The sequence below is a fragment of the Egretta garzetta genome, unplaced genomic scaffold (genome assembly GCF_000687185.1).
Source record: "Egretta garzetta isolate BGI_Z169 unplaced genomic scaffold, ASM68718v1 scaffold111, whole genome shotgun sequence".
Classification (NCBI taxonomy): domain Eukaryota; kingdom Metazoa; phylum Chordata; class Aves; order Pelecaniformes; family Ardeidae; genus Egretta; species Egretta garzetta.
Window position 1 is genome coordinate 912,379 of NW_009258672.1, and position 19,240 is coordinate 931,618.

A 19,240-nucleotide genomic window follows, 5' to 3' on the forward strand; every position below is an offset into this window, starting at 1 on the left:
CCCGCTGCTGAAGGGGAAAGGAGGAAAAAGAGAGGAGGGGAAGAGCAGCTTTTTGAGAGGGGAGGGAAGTAGGAGCCGCTCCTCTGCCTCTTCATGAGGAGCATCTAACCCTGTTGCCACGTGTGTGCCTTTTAAAAAGGGCATCTGCAGCTGGAGCGTAAGCTTTCCTCTGAGTATTTCAGGGATTTCAGCACTACCCCTCCAGTTATTCCTCTGCTCTTTGGCGGATACGTGCATCGGGTTGTCCCACCGTCGTTTGCGAGACATTTAGTAGCAGCAGTCACGAAAACTGAAAATGGCCATCTTGTGCAAATCCTTGTTGAAGGTTACTGTCGCTCCAGAGCAACCAACCAGCACGTTTTAAATAGCAGAGGCTCTAATCTTTTAATTACTGTGTTACAACTCAGTTAAAAATTTAGACTTAAAAATGATAAAAGTAAGCAAACAATCTAGATCTGCATAGGATGCTGTCCTGGTTTCAGCTGGGATAGAATGAATTTTCTTCCTAGTAGCTGGCATAGGGCTGTGTTTTGGATTTAGGATGAGAACAATTTTGATAACACACCAGTATTTTAGTTGTTGCTAAGTAGTGCTTACAGAACATCAAGGACTTCTCAGCTTCTTGTACTGCCCTGCCAGTGAGGAGGCTGGAGGTACACAGGAAGCTGCGAGGGGGCACAGCCAGGACAGCTGAGCCAAACTGGCCAAAGGGATATTCCGTACAGTATGACATCATGCTGAACAAAAAACTGGGGGGAGTTGGCCAGGGGGGTGCAGATGGTGCTTGGGAACTGGCTGGGCATCGGTGAGTGGGTGGTGAGCAATGGCATTGTGCATCCCTTGTTTTGTATTTTCTTTTATCATTCTTACTAGTTTCCCTTCCTTTTCTCTGCTATTAAATTGTCTTTATCTCAAGCCATGAGTTTTACCTTTTTTCTAATTCTCTCCCCATCCCACTGGGCGGGGGGGAGCAAACGGCTGTGTGGGGTTTAGCTGCCTGCTGGGTTAAACCATGACAGGTACTCAAGAAGAAGCACAGGAATCCCCGTAAGTCTGTTTCGTTCAGTGTATTCACAGATACTAACGTATGCTCTTTCACCCCCCCTTTTAATTTAGGCAAAGGAGGTAAAAATAGGCGACGAGGTAAGAATGAGAACGAATCAGAAAAAAGAGAACTGGTGTTCAAGGAAGACGGGCAAGGTGAGTTTAACTATAGCATGGCAATGCCATTGTTTTCAGTCAGATATTGTGACGTACATTGGATGTTGATACAGAAAAAAACATCTGGATGTCTGAGAAATACAAAGTTATTGTGGAATAAAGGGAGGTATTCTTATTGGGGTTGTATTTGAGTTCTAAATGACACATTGAGTGTAGGAGGAAGACATTAGTAAAAGGGAAATTTTAAATAGCTTCACCACTTCAGAATGAAGCTTGCCTCTCCTTGACCTTATTGTGATGCCATGTGTAATACAGTGTATATGTACACATTCCCCAGAAATCCCTCACGTTGCTCTGTGGGAGGGTCTGTAAGCAGCTGGCTTAGCTGGGGTAGTTCAGTGTTCCCAGTAGCTGTTTTGTTGTCTCTTGGATGCACAGTCCCCCTTTCGGTTTTATATCGACTGTAACATTTCTTGGATCCTTTAATGAGCTCCCCAAAGTTACTGACCTGGCAGAACAGGACATCTCACTGTTCTTCCACTGTCCCCTCATGGTTTGGTTGAATTGGCTCCGGGGCTGGAATGTCTAACAATTACTAAAACAGGAGCAATAGGCAAGGTCCTTACTTGGTTGTTGTCAGGTACAGTAAGCCACAGGCGTCTTCAGCTGGGGGGTGATGACTAGGATTCCCCTCTCCCCTGTCTTTTGGTGACAGTGAGCTCCCCTCCCTTTTGGCTCACCCTGTCTTGTGTGTCATGCTCTTGTGGTTGCTCACATATATGCAAGTACTTGCTTAGTGACCAGTTAATCAGTTGCTTTGTTAGAAATACAGAAGTAGTACTGACTTAAATCACTGTAAAATAAGTGACCACTGAAATTATTTTTTAAGCTCTTTCTGCTATTCTGTGACAGGTTTAAGCAAAAAAGCTGTTGATTTTGATGCACCTATAAAACTTTAAATCCTTTCAGGTCCCAAGTAAAATCTACTTAATCGTAGAATCATGGAATTGTTTAGGTTGGAAAAGACCTTTAAGATCGAGTCCAACTGTTAACCTAATGCGAGTCCAACTATTAGCCTAACGCTGCCATGTCCACCACTAAACCATGGCCCTAAGCACCCAGTCTACCATTCTTTTAAATACCTCCAGGGATGGGGACTCAACCACTTCCCTGGGCAGCCTGTTCCAATGCTTGACAACCCTTTCCGTGAAGAAATTTCTCCTAATACCCAGTCGAAACCTTCCCTGATGCAACCTGAGGCCGTTGCCTCTTGCTCTATCACCCGTTACCTGGGAGAAGAGACCAACCTCCACCTCACTACACCCTCCTGTCAGGCAATTGTAGAGGGCAATAAGGTCTCCCCTCAGCCTCCTCTTCTCCAGGCTAAACAACCCCAGTTCCCTCAGCTGCTCCTCCTAAGACTTGTGCTCCAGACCCCTCACCAGCTTGGTTGCCCTTCTCTGGACACGCTCCAGCAACGCAGCATCTTCCCTGTAGTGAGGGGCCCAAACCTGAACACAGTATTCAAGGTGGTGCCTCACCAGTGCCTAGTACAGGGGGGACAATCAGTTCTCTAGTCCTGCTGGCCATACTGTTCCTGATACAAGCCAGGATGCTGTTGGCCTTCTTGGCCACCTGGGCACACTGCTGGCTCATATGCAGTCGGCTGTCAATCAACACCTCCAGGTCCTTTTCCAGCCTCTCTTCCCCAAGCCTGTAGCGTTGCATGGGGTTGTTGTGACCCAAGTGCAGGACCCGGCACTTGGCCTTGTTGAACCTCATACAGTTGGCCTCAGCCCATCGATCCAGCCTGTCCAGGTCCCTCCTCCCCTTGAGCAGATCAGCACTTGCATCCAGCTTAGCATCATCTGCGATCTTACTGAGGGTGCACTCAATCCCCTCATCCAGATCATTGATAAAGATATTAAACAGAACTGGCCCCAGTACTGGGCCCTGGGGAACACCACTTGTGACCATCTACCAACTGGATTTAACTCCGTTCACCACCACCCTTTGGGCCTGGCCATCCAACCAGGTTTTTACCCAGCAAAGAATATGCCCATCTAAGCCATTAGCAGCAATGAAATTATTTTCAGTTATTAATATTCTCATGTGGTTTGTTGGACTATTTAGTTTGTGCTAAGGAAAGATTTTTAGAATATTGAAATACAGCTCCGGCTAATTGAGAATTTTTTTTATCCTGGCAAGTATGGGCAGTCAGATAATACTGTAATTCTTACAAGCTTTATAATAATAATGTTGTAATTCTTACAAGCTTTATTCCTTTTAGTTAAATGGTAATACATTATGCTGCAAACTTTAATAGTGTGAAGTACTTCAGTAGTGATGCCTGGAACTCGGTGAGGGAAGGAGATTTTTAAATGCAAGGTGAAAGATTGAGGGTGGATATTGGAGAGAAGCTTCATAGTTTTCAGCTGAAGCCTGGTACTTGCCTTTCAGACAGTTCCTGAGAACAACAGAACGTGTCCTTTCAAGAACAGCATTTTTTTCCCACAGAGGCTCTGCAGAAGGGATTCGGAGTATCAGTGGGCTGGGTATACAGGATGTGCTGCCTTCTCCTCTTCCCTCAATGATAGCACGAGATTTTGTCTGTTAGGACAGGTGCTGTGATGCTGTCATAAACTTTAAAACTCTGAGTGTGACTTGATAGCCCTAAAAATTACCTGCAGTAAGCATTTCAAGAGGGAACAAAAGCATGGATACAACCAAGAATGAGCAGTGTTTGAAAATGTTAATATCAACAATGATGCAAAACCTGTGATACGTTCAGCAGCCCATGTGGCTGATCAAAGCTTCTCTCAGCTGTTCATGCTTGATAAAATGTTGCAGCGAATTTTGGTTATGGTGGTAAAAGTTACTGGTTGTTTCATGAAGCTCTGTCTGTTTAGAAGTGTTGCTGTATGTTACCATCTCTTTCAGAATATGCCCAGGTGATCAAGATGTTAGGCAATGGAAGACTGGAGGCATTATGTTTTGATGGTGTGAAGAGGTTATGTCATATTAGAGGGAAACTAAGAAAAAAGGTAATTCTGAAGCATTGCGATAGAGAACAGTGGTATTATGCATGATATGTAATTGTAAAAAATTTACATATGTAGGTTGTTACAAAAGTTAGTGTTTCTGCTGTAGTTAATATCTTAAACTTCTTTTTTGATAGTAAACTAGTTTGTTCTTCTGTTCTTTATTGCCGGCACAAAAAGAGACAGTCTGACTTTTGAGTGAAGCTTGTAGTTGAAAGGCTGCCTTTGGATGTGTGTATTTCAGGGGAGATTTCTTTTGGCTGCTTATGAAATACTAATTTTTCATATTCTAGAAACTTACATGTATATGAAATATTAAAAGATCAGTACTTAGCTTAGCAGGAGAACTTCTGTTGACACGAAGATTGACACCCAACACAAGAAAATAAAGGTGTAAGAGGGTTGTTGAAAGACACTTTTTTGTATGCTATTTCCCAAAACCAGGAAGAATCAGGGTTTGATACCCCACTTACTGAGTTCCTCCCCTGGTCAGACTAATTACCATCTTCTCAGTCGGTGACTTGTCTGAGAATAAGGTTCAATAAGGGTGGTTTCAGAAGGTTTCTTTATAGCTTCCTGCAGGCACCTCAGATGCCATCGTTTCATTGTGCACTTAATCAGTTCCCAAAATACTTTTGTGCAAAGCTGATCCGCAAAAGTTTGTGCCTTCAGGGAAGCGAGGTGAACGTGTTTGCATTCTTAACTTTGCCATCTTTGGATGGTGGAATGGATATCCCCTCTTGCCCTTGTCAGATGTTAACAGCTTTCTAACCTCTGCTGATGCATGGTACAGAGAAGGTCCTCTCAGATAGTCTGTTCTCAACAAAACCAGAGGTTCACTGTGTTAATTTTGGATGGTTCCACTTGTCTGTTTTTGGAGACCAGTGGAATGCACGTATCTTGGTACCAGTATGAGCCCTGCTATAGCTGCCTGCAATACACTGCAGTAAACTGTTAAAGGTAATGGAGAATGTACAGAGACAAAAGCTAGATGCTGCAGAATTAATTTCTCACTACAGAAAGCATCACTTACCTATTTCTCATGTCTAAAAGAAAGGAAGTCTCAACTGAAATGTATTTCATCTCCAAAAAAGTCAAGCTGATGTGGGATAGAACTATCTTGTGCATTTAAATTAGCATGTCCTGTTTTGCAGGCTTCTGGCTTTGGTTTGACTGATTAGCATAGTCAGTTACTAGAAACAACTCCATTCATTTCCTTGTGCTCTTCACTGTGCTTGTCCATCGCCCCCTTCATCTGATTTTTCTTTCATTTTTGCCCTCCTGGAGCTCAGTTCACAGAGTGGTGGCTTGATGCATTATTTCTGTTTTCTCAGAAGTAATGACTTAACCACTGTTGTTGGCTCTTCAAATAAGCTCTTCAAAGAAGTTTGATTTTCCTTAGTAACAGCTTCATAACACGTGAAATAATATGAGTATTTATGACCTTGGTTTTGCTGCTAAAATATGAAATTGGATATTTGCAGTTTACTGGTTAGACAGTGAAAATGGTGGCTGTAGTGAAATGTTTCGTGTCTCTCAGTAAACCTAAAAGTGCTGTTCAACTCTTGTGTTATGCAACAGAAGTTGAATTCCTGCAATATAACATATGTTTTCTCTTTCAGGTTTGGATAAATACATCTGATATTATATTGGTTGGCTTAAGAGACTATCAGGTAAAAATTAAATGTAATTTGCCAGTGAAGAATATCTTACAAACAGCTTTATTTAATGTTAAATAGAAGCAGGTATCATGAGGGAATTACCCTCTAACATTCTTTGAATTTGTATTTGGTTGTGCTAAATCATGACTTTTAGTTTCCTTGTATTACAGAAAGATTGTTTTGAGTAGATGACAAATCCTGGTTCAGCTTGTTCTTCTAAATTGCACCCTGAAACTTTGTGAGTGAAGGTGCTTACTTGCATCACACCTGACCTTTTTTTCCCCAGGTGTAGCTGTTTGATGCTTGGATCCTGTGATACAAGGTAGATTGAGCCAAGCACCAAACATTTTATTGTGTTAAGCAGAAATTTTGGTAATCAGAATTTTGGAGCCTTGATGTTTAGGCTTTTACCTTAAGAGGCCAATTGATCAGTGATTACTTTCTACTTAAATTTCAAAAATGGAGTAGCATAATTTTACCCCATGTAAGGTTAATGGAAAACAGGTGTCAAATTTTCACTTGGTAAGTGCTTTTTTCATGAATGTTAGTGTTGTGTCATCAGTCGTTTGAAAATAGATTCTGCTTCTGAAATTTACATTAGAGTTGTAAAACATTTAAAATACCATCATTTACTGTATACATTAAACTACTTAAAACTCAGAAATTTTGATGCTTTCTGACTGACCACCTCACTATGTGTGTTCTCTGAAGAAAGATTAATTTCAAAGGCAGGAAACTGAGCTTCTTGAATTACTTGTAAGAGGAGAAAATGAAGTTATCACTCAGAAAAATGAAGATATTTTGCAAATAAGCATTTTTTACTGCACATTTAAAGGAATCAGAGGGGGAGGAGGAACAAGATGTTCTGTAAATAATATAGGTGTTACTAGTCTGCTGAGGTTAATAGGGAGGTTTTTTTCTTCATAGATGACTAATAAACTCTAATAAATTCTTCCTTAGGATAACAAGGCTGATGTTATTCTAAAGTACAATGCAGATGAAGCCAGAAGTCTGAAAGCATATGGGGAGCTTCCAGAACATGGTAAGAATCTTTGCAGTTCAAATTGGAAGTTCATATGGGACAAGAATATTCAATCTATGTTGACTTGGTACGAGTGTGCTCCTTAACTTCTCTAAATTCCTTTTTAGCTAAAATCAACGAAACAGACACGTTTGGTCCTGGAGATGATGATGAAATCCAGTTTGATGATATTGGAGATGATGATGAAGATATTGATGATGTAAGTAGTAAACGTATATTTTGTATCATATGCTTGAAACTGTCATCTTTGGTAATAAGCTGGTTTTCCTTGTTTTAGAACAAGTAAAATACTTCATGGATGTTCAGAATAGCTCACCTTCTCAGGGACTGCTCCAGAAAGCAGTGTGGATGCATGCATGCCAGCTTTCTGGTCACTGCTCTGTCCTACAGTTGTCCTCCAGCTGGCCTCTATGCAAATAGTATGCTTGGTGTCATACTACTAAAACATACATGGAGAGCAGTCTTCTCATTACCCTTAAGATGCCTAAAAGAAAATCAAAACCATTTGACCCCGAAGACCTAGATTTACATAGTAGTGTCCATTGAAATGATTGTGTATGTGTACGTATATATGTGTGTGTGTGTGCGCAAGGATTTGCAGTTACGCGAGTCAGCATCCACATATGTGGATGTAGCTGGGTATGTTCGTTTTGAAGGAACCAAATGTAGCCCTCAGTACTGCTCTCTGAAGTGTAAGCTCCTTTCGAGCTCGTGATGGAAAGCAAAGTAGATGACACGGGACTGTTGAGCAGACTAGTAGGATTTCCTTGTGTTCCCTGCACGGTAGGGTAGAAAGACCTCTCAAGGAGCAGGCACAAAGATTGGTGGGTCAGCTCCTGTGCCACGTAGGGCAGCTGTGGCCACTTCAGTCAAGGTAGGGTGAGCCATAAACCGCTGATGCAAACTGCATTGGACACCAACTGCTGGAACAGGTCACGGGTTATACGGGTGTTTTGGGGAATTGCATGAGCATGTGTGAGCTTCATCCATCTGATTCATCTGTAGTTTTAACAACCTCGCTAGTAATAACTACAGAAGTAACTGAGAGATTTGTGTTTTTAAAAAACCAAAGACTTTAAGTCTCCATTTTTATTTACATAAAAACCAAAAATCTGCATCTTAGTAGTTACTAAAGTTGACTGTAATCCTGAATTTGCAGGTTGTCACAATCAGTTGTGTTACTGCCTATCACTAAGCTGTAATAACTGACCACGTGCACTCTTAAATGGTAGTGGTTAAAATTGTTACTGTTCAAATTATATAGTAAATTGCAGAAGATTCTACTTCTGCTGTGAAATGTTTTCAAAGATGATGCACCTTGTTTTGTAGTTGAGAGATGAATGTGTGCAGGGTCAGCTGGCTGAGAGGATAAGTAGTAACTTACTGAGCCAGTGAGTTAACTTAATTGGATAGACTGTTCTAAGTATATTATTATGCTTTAATTCTTCATCTTTTTAGTCCTCTCTCTCTCAGAGTTGGTCATATGGCTGATTATCTTCAAACACATAATTTTGAGGTTTCTGAGGTTCTCAATATATGACGCATTAGATCACATATTTAAAAAATATCAAAATCTTGATGAATTTTTCTTCAGACTTTCGAAAATTGCACTTTGGAGCTGTCAGTGGTTGGGCTTACTGAAGATTTAGCTTACTGAAGCTAGAAACACTTTCTAGTACCGCATGCTTTTAATAATGAAGCTATTGTAAGATGTCAAAGTGATGAGTAGCTGTAGGAATACTGAAAGAATAAAATTTGCAAATTAATGGATCTTTGTGTGGGATAATGTATTTAAGTGAGCAGCTGTGATTGTTTTTGAGTTTCTGCCACCTATGTGATGTAATATTAACATCATGCTTTAAGAAAGGAAAAGACGTAAAGAGAGAAAATGTGAATAACCTCCCTGAGGATCATCCTAGCCTACCTAGAATGACGTGCAGTTTCCAGGGTCATGGCTAACGTGAATGACTTGGTGGAACCTTTCCTTTGTTGTTTATGTCAAGAAGACTGGTTAGAAAACCGTTCATTTTGCCACGAAACTAATTTGGATAGTCACTACTTAGGGAAGTTACCCTTACACTCAGTTTTTGTTTTCGGTTTTGAAATCGTGGGCTAATTTATGTCTGTACTATTTCTGCGTAATTATATTGGCAGAATTGCTCACCTGCATAACTGTAGTATTGTAACGGGGCGGGGGGATGCAAGAGGAGAGTAATTGTTCACACATTAAGAAAACAGGATATGAGCGGAGGTCAAAACAGCACTGTACTGACTTCAGGAAGTCTCCTGTTGAACCATAAAAATAGCTTAAAGACAGAGTTTCTTGATGGAAAATGCATGTGAACTAAATACATGGTGTGGTGTTTTTGCTTTTCAGATCTAATTTGGAACAGAGGTTTACATTCCGACTTTTTTCCTCCAAGGATTGTTCTACATTGATATTTCGATTATTTTTTGGGTGAAGTCCCTTTCTTTTAAGAAGACTGAAAATTCTCGGTAAAGAGTGTAGTTTGTTACATCAAAAGGATTTATTTTCAATGTTTGTTTTAAAGTATTTATATTTCTTTAGAAATGGATAATGCTGGATTATCACAAAGGCTCAATGAAACGCCACAAATATTTTGTCTCTTCACCAATTAGAGCTTTTACCTCTGGATGTAAGTGAGATACAGTGACATGGGCTGTAAAAGACTGCATTTTCCCCTCTTCTGCTTTCATCACTACAATTCCAGTTAAACTTGTATTTTGAAATAAAAATTGTTTACCCTGTAATTATCATGGATTTTGATTAAACACAAATGCCCAGTTCAGATTAGTATCAAATTATACTATGCAGTGTCTGTCCTTATACCCCTTGCCTTGATGTTAACTTTAAAAAGATTTTGATAATATAAAAGGAAGGCAGAAATCTGCATTTACATTCATAATGCACGATGAATCTGCTTTCCCTGTCTAGTAGCATGCTGCTATTTTTATACTGATTTTGATAATTAAAAACACTCATGATTTCCAAGATGTAAATTTGCCACAGTGGAGGGGTAGGGGAGAAGTAAAGAGAAAACGTAAGCAGCATCTCAAATTCGCAGTTGTTAAAAACTGTCTTGTATGCATAGCTCTTCCGTGTTGTAAGTACAGTAGTCGAGCTGTAGTTTCAGAAGATGAACGCTGGGTGGCACCCAACTTAACAGGGATACATGAATACAAAACCTAACAGTTGGGTTTGTACTGCAAAAATACGTAAAATAGTTCTTCCCCAAAGTGAATGCTTAACATTCTTGATATGTTAAACATGTAGAATATTTTTACATTATAGAAAAGGTTATGTTAAGAGTAGAGTTTTATTTTAATCTTAAATTCCATACATTGTAAGGTACAACATTAAAGCTTACCTGAACTTTGAATAACAATATAAATGAGAAAATGAATTTGTGTCAAACGTAGGAAAAGAATCTTTTCATCCAGAATAAACCGCTGACACAAACTAATGGAAAGATTCTTCTCCACCTTCAGACTGGAGGAGTCAGTTAAGAAGCTGAATAAAGATTAACGTCATCACGCAAATATTATTTTGTGGTAGCCTTAGTTTCTTTGTCTTCAATTATGTATTTAACAACTCTGAAAGCAGGTTAATGGAAAACTTCCTTTTGTGCCATAAAAATCTGATTCTTGACACTTGTATTCGTTATACAGTCTTTTTGGTATGATGTAAAGTGACTACCCCAATAGATAAAAACACAATGGCTTTAAATATGGAGTGGCCTCATTGCTTTACATGATTTTGAAGGAGGAGTTATGTGCTTGACTTGAACTTCCAGAGCTTTTGCGAATATGTCTTCTCTTTTGCTTTTTTCATTCATTGTAGTGTCTATTTTCCTTACGCGGAACTGGTATCTTATGCTGGGGATAATGTTTTCTTGGTATTAAGTAATTTTGCCAAATGTTTCATGGGGTTTAAATATTTGTTGTAAAAACTTGCTAAATATTGGGAAAAGATACTGCTAATATAACATTCTTACTCTGATCTTAAAAGTATATGAATTTACTGTCTTTGTATGCCTATAAGGTTCAGTTGTGAAGTGACATAAATGCTGTAGTGTTTCAGAATAAGGTTTATAAACCATTCCCTAGCTCATGGGTTTCCTCAACGCTTTAAGCAGACTATGAGCAGCTCTAAAAGAGGTTAAAAGCTCTCAGAACTGATCTTCAGGTCCAAGTGCAGAAGATGTCTGTTCCTTCAGTTGTGCTAGCAGAAAGGTTAATGATTAAATTACAGTGAATGTTTACTGAAGGCACAGATGATCTGGAAATTATGCTTGCCAAAACCAGTCTTGTACATGTGGGGAGAAATGCGAAATGTGCGGTCAGTGGTAAGGAGAAACACAAATGCACACGGTGCTGTCGCAAGGAACTTGCTTCACTGTACCAGAGTTCTCCAGTGTAACAGAGACTTCAGCTGTGGGACAAAGATGAAACTCTGTTCCTGGCAGAGCTGGTGATGGTTTGCCCTGAGGTTCCTTCCAGTCTTTATTGTTCCCAGGCTCGTGTCTGGCTCAGCCTAAACTCTGCAGAGTTTTTAAGGGAATTTCCTATTTAACTATTAATTTCTTATTAATGCTCCAGCTCAACACCATCTGATTTCTGCTTACATGTTAGGCTGCATTGCCTTCCTTGAATACGCCTCCTCACCTTGTTTCTCTGTCCGCCGCTAAAGCTCCTTTCGGAGAGCAATCTCGGCAGCTTTATATTGTCCCTTCTCGCTTCTCTTTTCTTTGGGGGGGGAAACCAGCTCGCACGAGTACCTCTCTTCTCAGTGTCTGCGTGCAAAGAACAGCGGTAGAACAGCAGCTGCCGGGATTGCAGGACTGTAAAGCCATGAAAGGCGCTCCATTGGTAAGAGTATTTTCTAGGTAAATTCTTAATAATTCTTGTTTAATTTGGGGAACTGCTGCTGGCTTTTTACCTATAGTGTAAAATCGAAACTAGGGATTCAAAAATTAATTTTGTGCAGCTAAAGCCTAAACTTTGTGTTCTCTTAGGATGTTTCCCACTTTGAGGTCTTCTCTGTGATTAAAACTTTGAAACATTATTTTTGTTCATTGTTCCAAATCTTTGTTTCTTCACCTTATAATAGGGGCAGCTGTGCATTTGGCTGGACAGCCCTAATGCTTTTCCACTCTAATGCTTAGCAGATATAGTCCAGACACGCCAGCTGAAAAAAGCATATGGTTTTATAAAACAAACAAACAAAAAAAGGAGGAGCCAGTTACCCACCGTTGTTGAGCTCTGTGCCATTTACTTGTCGCTCCTGACAGGTTGCAGCGCCTGGCTCTGCCCTGTATCTGCTGGTATGCATGTATGTGGTTCCATGTGCTAGTGCCATACATGGAATCATAGAATCATAGAATTGTTTAGGTTGGAAAAGACCTTTAAGGTCATCAAGTCCAACCGTATGGCGTGTGTCATGTATATGGTACCATATATATATATATATATATACCTGTATATACTTGAAGTAAGTTAGTGTGTGGTGTACAGCCTGGTAGAGGTTAGGCTGGCACCGTGATTGTTCTGTAATCCGAGTGATGTCCGTGAGTGAAAACGAGCTGATGATGGAGGGCAGCAGTTTGCTCGGTGTGGTGCCCGGCTGTGCTCCTTACCAGGCGCCTCAGGATGGACGGGTCGGACTCATGGCACATCTAGGGCATGAACTCCCGCTGGGACTGCTGCTCCCTGTGGCCCTCCGGTGACAAGGTCAGTCCTGTTTTCAGGTGAGTTGGAGTGTTGACTGCTCCGATGGTTGACTGAGCTTCAATCTACGCTGCAATCGTTTGCTGTTACTGAACATTGTGGGACTCGAATACCTGTATCGTATGGTCCAGCAGAGGAGTCCAGCCTCGGTTTCTGTCTGTGAACGCCGTGCTATCTAGGTAGTTCGACCGCTTCACAGAAGCGAAGACTTGAAAATGAAAGTCAGTGCAGGCTTTTGTGTGGGAAGAGGAAAGGAGAATCTGAAATAACCATGGAGTGGTCTGAGCGCAGCTTTATTTGTCCCTTTAAAGTTGAGGCCTGTTGCTGGCTTTTGTGAAGGCAGTGCTTTCTCATTCTGACACAAAACAATGAACCTTCAGAATTTTTTCTCGGGATGCGCATGTCCTTTGGGGAAGGAGGGAGAAGAGATGAGCAGGGAGGACGCCTTCATTGTTTTTATCACAGCAAGCAGGAGTCAGAGTTCCTATTGATTAACACGGGTTGCTTGTGCTGTATCTTGCCATCAAATGTAATGCCAAAGAACAACTTTGTGTTAATAAAATACAGTCTCAGCCAGATAAGAGAGGCAGGCTGAAAACAGCGAGTACCTTCATGTTGTAATTCCATCTTGGAAGTAGGTACTAGCAGCAGGGTACCACCAGCAGCATCTAAAGACTTACTCCTGTGTTCAAGTGCTTGTTCTCTCCTGGGATTCAGATGTTTTAATTATACCAATTATGTTTCTGGACTTTCCTTTAGGTGCTTATTGGGACAAAAATGTTTTTTAAAATATATAGATGACGCTGTGTTGTCTGTCATATGACTTAGCTTTTCTTCATGTTTTTTCCAATGTGTTTGCTGACAGAGAGGATGCTTGCCCAGCAGTTTTATTTATATCCAGGCTGTCAGCTCAAAAGAAGAAAGCTTAATCAGAAGCTGAAAGAGACCTGGTAACAGTTCAGGGGCCTATTGCTGCATCACCCGCCTAAGAGTAAATTCTGTTTTGAGGTACTCTTACCATGTTTTGCAGGCACTTGTTGTAAAAGTGGGTAGTGTCAGTCCAGTGCCTCCTATTTGTGCGTCTAGGCTGTGGTGGTGCAGGGGTCCCTTCTGTGGTCACTAGCATCTGTATTCCTTAATCAGCCCTGCTCTTTTATGGCTAGGTTAATGAATTTTATTTATGGTTGAGGAAGATCATCAGCAAAATTCCCTTGCATGCTTGGCCTCTGGAGGGAGCAGACAAGCAAAAAACCAAACCAACCTTGGCAGATGAGAGGGAGCAGATTGCCTCAGCTTCTCGGTAGAAGGAGTTTCTATTGCTGGGTTTGAGGGACTCCGAGGCGCCCAGCGTCTGCAGTAATTCTTGCCAGGAATGGAAACACTTAAGATTATTTTTTTACAAGGTTTTTGAAGTAGATCACCTTCTTCCTAAAGAACAGGCTGATTCAAGCACCAAAGTGTGGGCTGAGGTGCAAGCCTTGTCACTGGCAGCCGCGCGTGACGGCTACTGCTGTCCCTGTCTGTGGTAGGTAGAGCAAAGAGCAGCAGATAAACTGGAGGATCCCTGTGGGACACGCAGACCCGCAGGGGTTATATAGGTTCTACCATCAGCGGTACCCGCTGTCAAGGAGAATTCAGCTTTGTGACAACCTTCGAGTCGGTGACAGGGATCTCTGCAGTTACTGTGTTGAGTCTCTCTGCTTAGAGAAGAAAGCCAAGAGCTGCAAGGTACTTGAGGAAACAGCTTCTGACATGAAGTAATGAGGTTTCTGAGAATTTTACTCTTTTGCTGCCTGACCCAGTGGAAAGATCTCCCCTGCTCATGGCTGAAACTGCAGTGGTTGAAGCTGGAGACCTGGAGACTCGCGGCGAAGACCCTGAGAAGGTGTGGAAGACCTTGCTGTCTTCTGGACCTCTGCACAGTGGCTGTCCCAGTTTGCCTTGTCAGATTGCTCTGGAATAGGTCTGGGATGTTAATTATCAACTGATGCAGCAGGTGGCTGACCAGAGGGAGTCCTGCAGCAACTCAGTCATAGGCATCCTTATGTCTTGAGCAAATAATAATATGCAGCTAGATCCGAAGTTTTGCTGTGTATTGGGTTGGGCTGGGATGGAGTTAATCCTTCCCCATAGCAGCCCTCACGGTGCTGTGCTTTGTATCAGTACCTAGAGCAGTGTTGAGAATGCACCCATGTTTTGGCTACGGCTGAGCAGCGCTTGCAAAGCACTGAGGCTGCCTGTCCAACATTTCAACCCCCTCACCGGTGGTATGGGGGTGGGCAAGACCTTGGGGGCACAGCCAGGACAGCTGACCCAAACTGACTAAAGGGGTATTCCAGACCGTATGACAAGCAACTGCTACATGTACGGAAGCCCTGCTTCTCGGGAAGTGGCTGGACATCGCCAGCTGATGGGAAGTAGAGAAGAAAATCTGTTTTCTTTTTGCTTCCATGCACGGCCTTTGATTTCATTAAACTGCCTTTATCTTGACCCACAAGGCTTTTTTTTTTTCCATCTCATTTTCTCCCCATCCTGTCCTGCTAAGGAGGGGAGTGACAGGGTGGCTTGGTGGCACCTGGCATCCAGCCAATGTCAACCTACCACCCGCTGCAAGGGGCAGAAGTAGCCAGTGCTAAGTAACTGCGTAGGGTGTGATGGAATATGTAGAGATGGACCTTCAGATTGGCGACACAACCTCACAGCTCTCTGCTGCTAACTGACTGCAGAAATGAAAAGGAAGAAGGCACAGATCAATTGTTAGTGTGTGTCAGGATAGGTTTCCCCTAGATTTGGGAAATACCTGCTTAAGCTCTGGAGAGGTTAGTGTTTAGACTTTTGCAGCTGTTAGCCTAACCAGAAGGACCTGCAGTATCTTATTCCCAGTAAACCTGTGGCTTATGAAATTTTTAATGGAACAGTTGGTTCTTTGCACCTAAATGTCACTAACAGCTTTGGAAATGAAAAAGTATGGGTGCATCTATTGATTCTAGTGTTCGGATTGTACTGCCAGCCCTGTTAGCTGACATCTTAAAGGCTGCCCTAAGGCCCATTGGTGTGGTTGTCCAGTCTGGCTGTATTCCACCTGAGTGACTGGATCCAAGGTAATGGGCATCCCACCGTGGTTGTCAGCTCCATCCCCTTCATAGCAGCTTATACCACTTGCAACCCAGTAATGTGTCTTTGGACTACTACTGCTAACTAGAGTATTGGCGAGTGTGCAGAAACCTCTTCCCAAAATAGGGCACCAATTTCACAGTTGGAAATGATGTGCAACAGCATAGGGATTGTTTCACTAAAACTGTGAGCGTGCCACCTAAAGTGGAACAAATAGCGTCACTGGTGTATTGTTAGCATAGAATCATTAAGGTTGGAAAAGACCTCCAAGATCATAAAGTCCAACCCTCAACCCAACACCACCATGCCTACTAAACCATGTCCCGAAGTGCCACATCTACACGTTTTTTGAACACCTTCAGGGATGTGGACTCCACCACCTCTCTGAGCAGCCTTTTCCAATGCTTGACCACTCTTTCAGTAAAGAAATTTTTCCTAATATCCATTCGAATCCCTTGATGCAATTTGAGGCCATTTCCTCTCATCCTATCACTTGTTAGCCCCTCAATGTCTGTCTTGAACTGAGGGACCCAAACCTGAACACGGTATTCGAGGTGCAGCCTCACCAGTGCCAAGTGCAGGGGCACTATATGCTGCCACCAACTAATGAAACAGTTGCTGAAAAGTAAGTGGAAAAAGCCAAGACTGGCTAGTGCTCCTCTGTATTTAATTTTCCTGTAATAAAAACTCTTCTCCCCAATTTGGACTGGTGCTATCACATTGCGAGGTGTAAGTTTTCTCTACAAAAGTAGGAAGAGTGAGATCAGGCTTTGTGAAATGTTTTAAACTAAACTGCTGTAAAGTCACTGTTTAGGACTACAAAAGTCAAGGTTAACTGTAGTATTTAGTATAGGGTAATACAGAAAATAATGTATGGTGATGAAGATAAGAGAAAAGAAAATATAGCCAGTAGCTGTATATGTGTTATTATAGGCAGCTTAGGTTAACCTAGCAATAGTTACATAGGCAGATGTTAGAGAATCAAAAAACACCAAAGGCATGTGTCTGATTTAGGGCATGGGGAAGCATTTAGAAGGAACAGCTCGAGTGCCAAGTAGCCAATAGCTCTCTATTGAGAAGACAGCATGACTGGTTCTGATCACCTGCATAGATTGACATCTCCTAAATCAATTAAAAGAATAAAAGGGGGAAGGGAGGAGAGTATGGCAGCTAATAGTTTCCTTCTTGAATACCCAAGCCCTCCTTAAAACAGGTAATTTCCTTATTACTGGTTTTCAAAATAGTATTTACTATTGATTGAATATGTTTTTCATTCTTTTTTTTTCTGTACTCACATAATAGTAATTTGCACACATGACTGTAGGAAAAGTCAGTTTATATTCTTATATTCTTTATTCATATTGCACAATAAGGATAAGTAAATATCTTTTCACCTGATTCTTCTGGGACAAAGTCCTTGAAGTCATGATTTCTCAGTTAATGTTGGGTGGTCATGGGCATTTCTTTAGCTTCATTTTTTGCCATCCACACATTGCACTGGTTCTCTCGTTGTACAGCTTGTTGAGATTTCTCATGGGACTTTTGCATCTATTTCCTCTATCATGATAAATATTACCATGGGAACACAGTGTTGTTCCTAATAGCTTAATATGCCTTAATAATTACCCTTTCCATGACCTTCCTGTAAAATATAATATTCTTTTTATCTTCCCTCAACATACCAAGTGGATGAACTTGGTAGGAGCATCAGCTACTGTTTCCTAAGGACATGGTTACAGTAGATGCCACTCACTGTTCCTTCCAATGGCTAACTGAGCGCATCTTATTTTTCCTCTCTCCCAAAACCACGTGTCCTCAAGGGGAGGGCGTATATGTGTAATTAGAACTCAGACATACAGCCTTAAAGCTGTTTAACTGAGCTCCCAGCTTATTCCCAAAGCTTTAAAGGATCAAGGAATCTTTGGTAACTGTATGCCATAGCTGAATGTCTATGTTTCAGAAGAACTTAATGTGGACATTATCATTAGAAAATGCTTTATCAAGCCATATACTAATATTTTTCAGAAATGTTTTAAAATTTGGTTTGTATGCCAACTACTTCACAGAGCATACATAACTCACTAACCATCATTCAGTTAAAGAGGTATCTTATCTTGACACTTAACTTACTAAAGCCTACACTTACTGTCCTGTTAGGCTAAATTCTTTCTTCTAGTAGTAACCTATTTCTTGTGATAAGAGACAGGGGGCCTAAGGGAAGTGACTAGCACAGTAAGTAGATTTGAAATGTATTGGGCATGGATCTTCCTCCCCCACCGCTATATATCTTTTTTCCAGTAAATTCTAACCTCTGGGTTAAGAAATCTGGAGGTGACAGACAAAGTAAGTTCTGTTTCTCATTCCACCTCCTGTCCCCATCACTGTTGTGCTTCCCCAATCAGTCCCTTTTTAATCTCAAGTAATAAAGCTCTAAGTGCACTTCATCTCTTGCAGTATCTTGGAATATTTCAGATTTGGTACATCAACTGAGCACTTCATAACCATGTGACAATATCCAGTCTCTGTCAGACCGAAAGGACCATCTGGACCCTCTCATCCTGCTTTTGAAAGAGCCAAAAGCAGATAGAGAAGAACATGGGAAACAGGTCATATACAGCAAAACCTCTCTTCTTGTATGATCTCCCACTTCCAGCGCTTACCAGTTTGGGGATTCCCCAGCTGGAGTTCACTGTGCCATGACCAACCCCTCCCTTTTCTGTTGGAGAAATGGGGAGTGAGGATGAGTCATTCAGAAAAAGTCAGGAAAGAGAGATTTGATTCTACATGTGACCAGGTTAGGTTGCACAGCTGTGCTGTGGGGCTGTATCAGGAATCTGGGTTGGGTGCTCAACTCCAATCAGAAACAGATATTTTAGTGGCATCGCTTAAAGACAGCAGCACAAGATTTGTTCTTTTTGGTCAAAAAGCAGTCCCCTTAGAGTCTGTTCTTCTGTTAGAGAGCTCAGCTGTAAATTACTGAGAGCTCTCTATATGCTGGCAGAATATTTGAGTCACTTCAGAACAGTAGATTACAAAGGGGAAAATATGCTCCTCAGGACTGAGAAAACCTTGAAGTCAATTCTTTTCATCACATACTTGGAAAGTGGTAGACCTTCAGCTCCAAGCTGAGTCTCTCTCCAGGTTCCTCTTGAACACTCACCACCCCATCTAAAAAGATTTGAAATCTCTATTCTCTCCACAGAGGTGTGATGGTGTCTGCCTTGCTTGCTATAGCAGCCTGCTGAGGTTTGCCACAGAGCAGAACCACCTCCTGTGGTGGCTTCTTTGAACCCTTTGTCATTCTCAAGAACCACTTCTGTCACTGACACGTGCAGACATACTGTCTCATAAACTGTTCAAACTTTTGCTCAGTATGCCATCACAAAAGCATTTAAATTTGATGGTCCAGTTGGCTCTGCTCCTTCGGCCTCTATTTTTAGAGGTTTGCAAGACCATCCTTCATTCAGCTACAT

General features: G+C 41.6%; 1 protein-coding gene across 1 annotated transcript; it reads left to right on the top strand.

Moving 5' to 3' along the window:
* Positions 1–777: 777 nt before the first annotated feature.
* On the top strand, positions 778–11,931 carry EIF1AX (eukaryotic translation initiation factor 1A X-linked). Its single transcript, XM_035888567.1, has 7 exons — positions 778–805; positions 1,117–1,200; positions 4,102–4,205; positions 5,825–5,875; positions 6,824–6,905; positions 7,013–7,104; positions 9,283–11,931. Exons 1-7 carry the CDS (start codon positions 778–780, stop codon positions 9,286–9,288), a joined length of 447 nt encoding a protein of 148 aa, XP_035744460.1. The 3' UTR covers positions 9,289–11,931.
* The last annotated feature ends 7,309 nt before the right edge of the window (positions 11,932–19,240 follow it).

What these genes read in the sequence shown, in the direction of transcription:
- EIF1AX (XM_035888567.1), top strand. Translation starts at nt 778, where the DNA reads ATGGTGCTTGGGAACTGGCTGGGCATCG. An exon ending in GTTCAAGGAAGACGGGCAAG is followed by an intron (nt 1,201 to 4,101) that starts GTGAGTTTAACT and finishes CATCTCTTTCAG; the next exon opens with AATATGCCCAGGTGATCAAG. An exon ending in GAGGGAAACTAAGAAAAAAG is followed by an intron (nt 4,206 to 5,824) that starts GTAATTCTGAAG and finishes TTTCTCTTTCAG; the next exon opens with GTTTGGATAAATACATCTGA.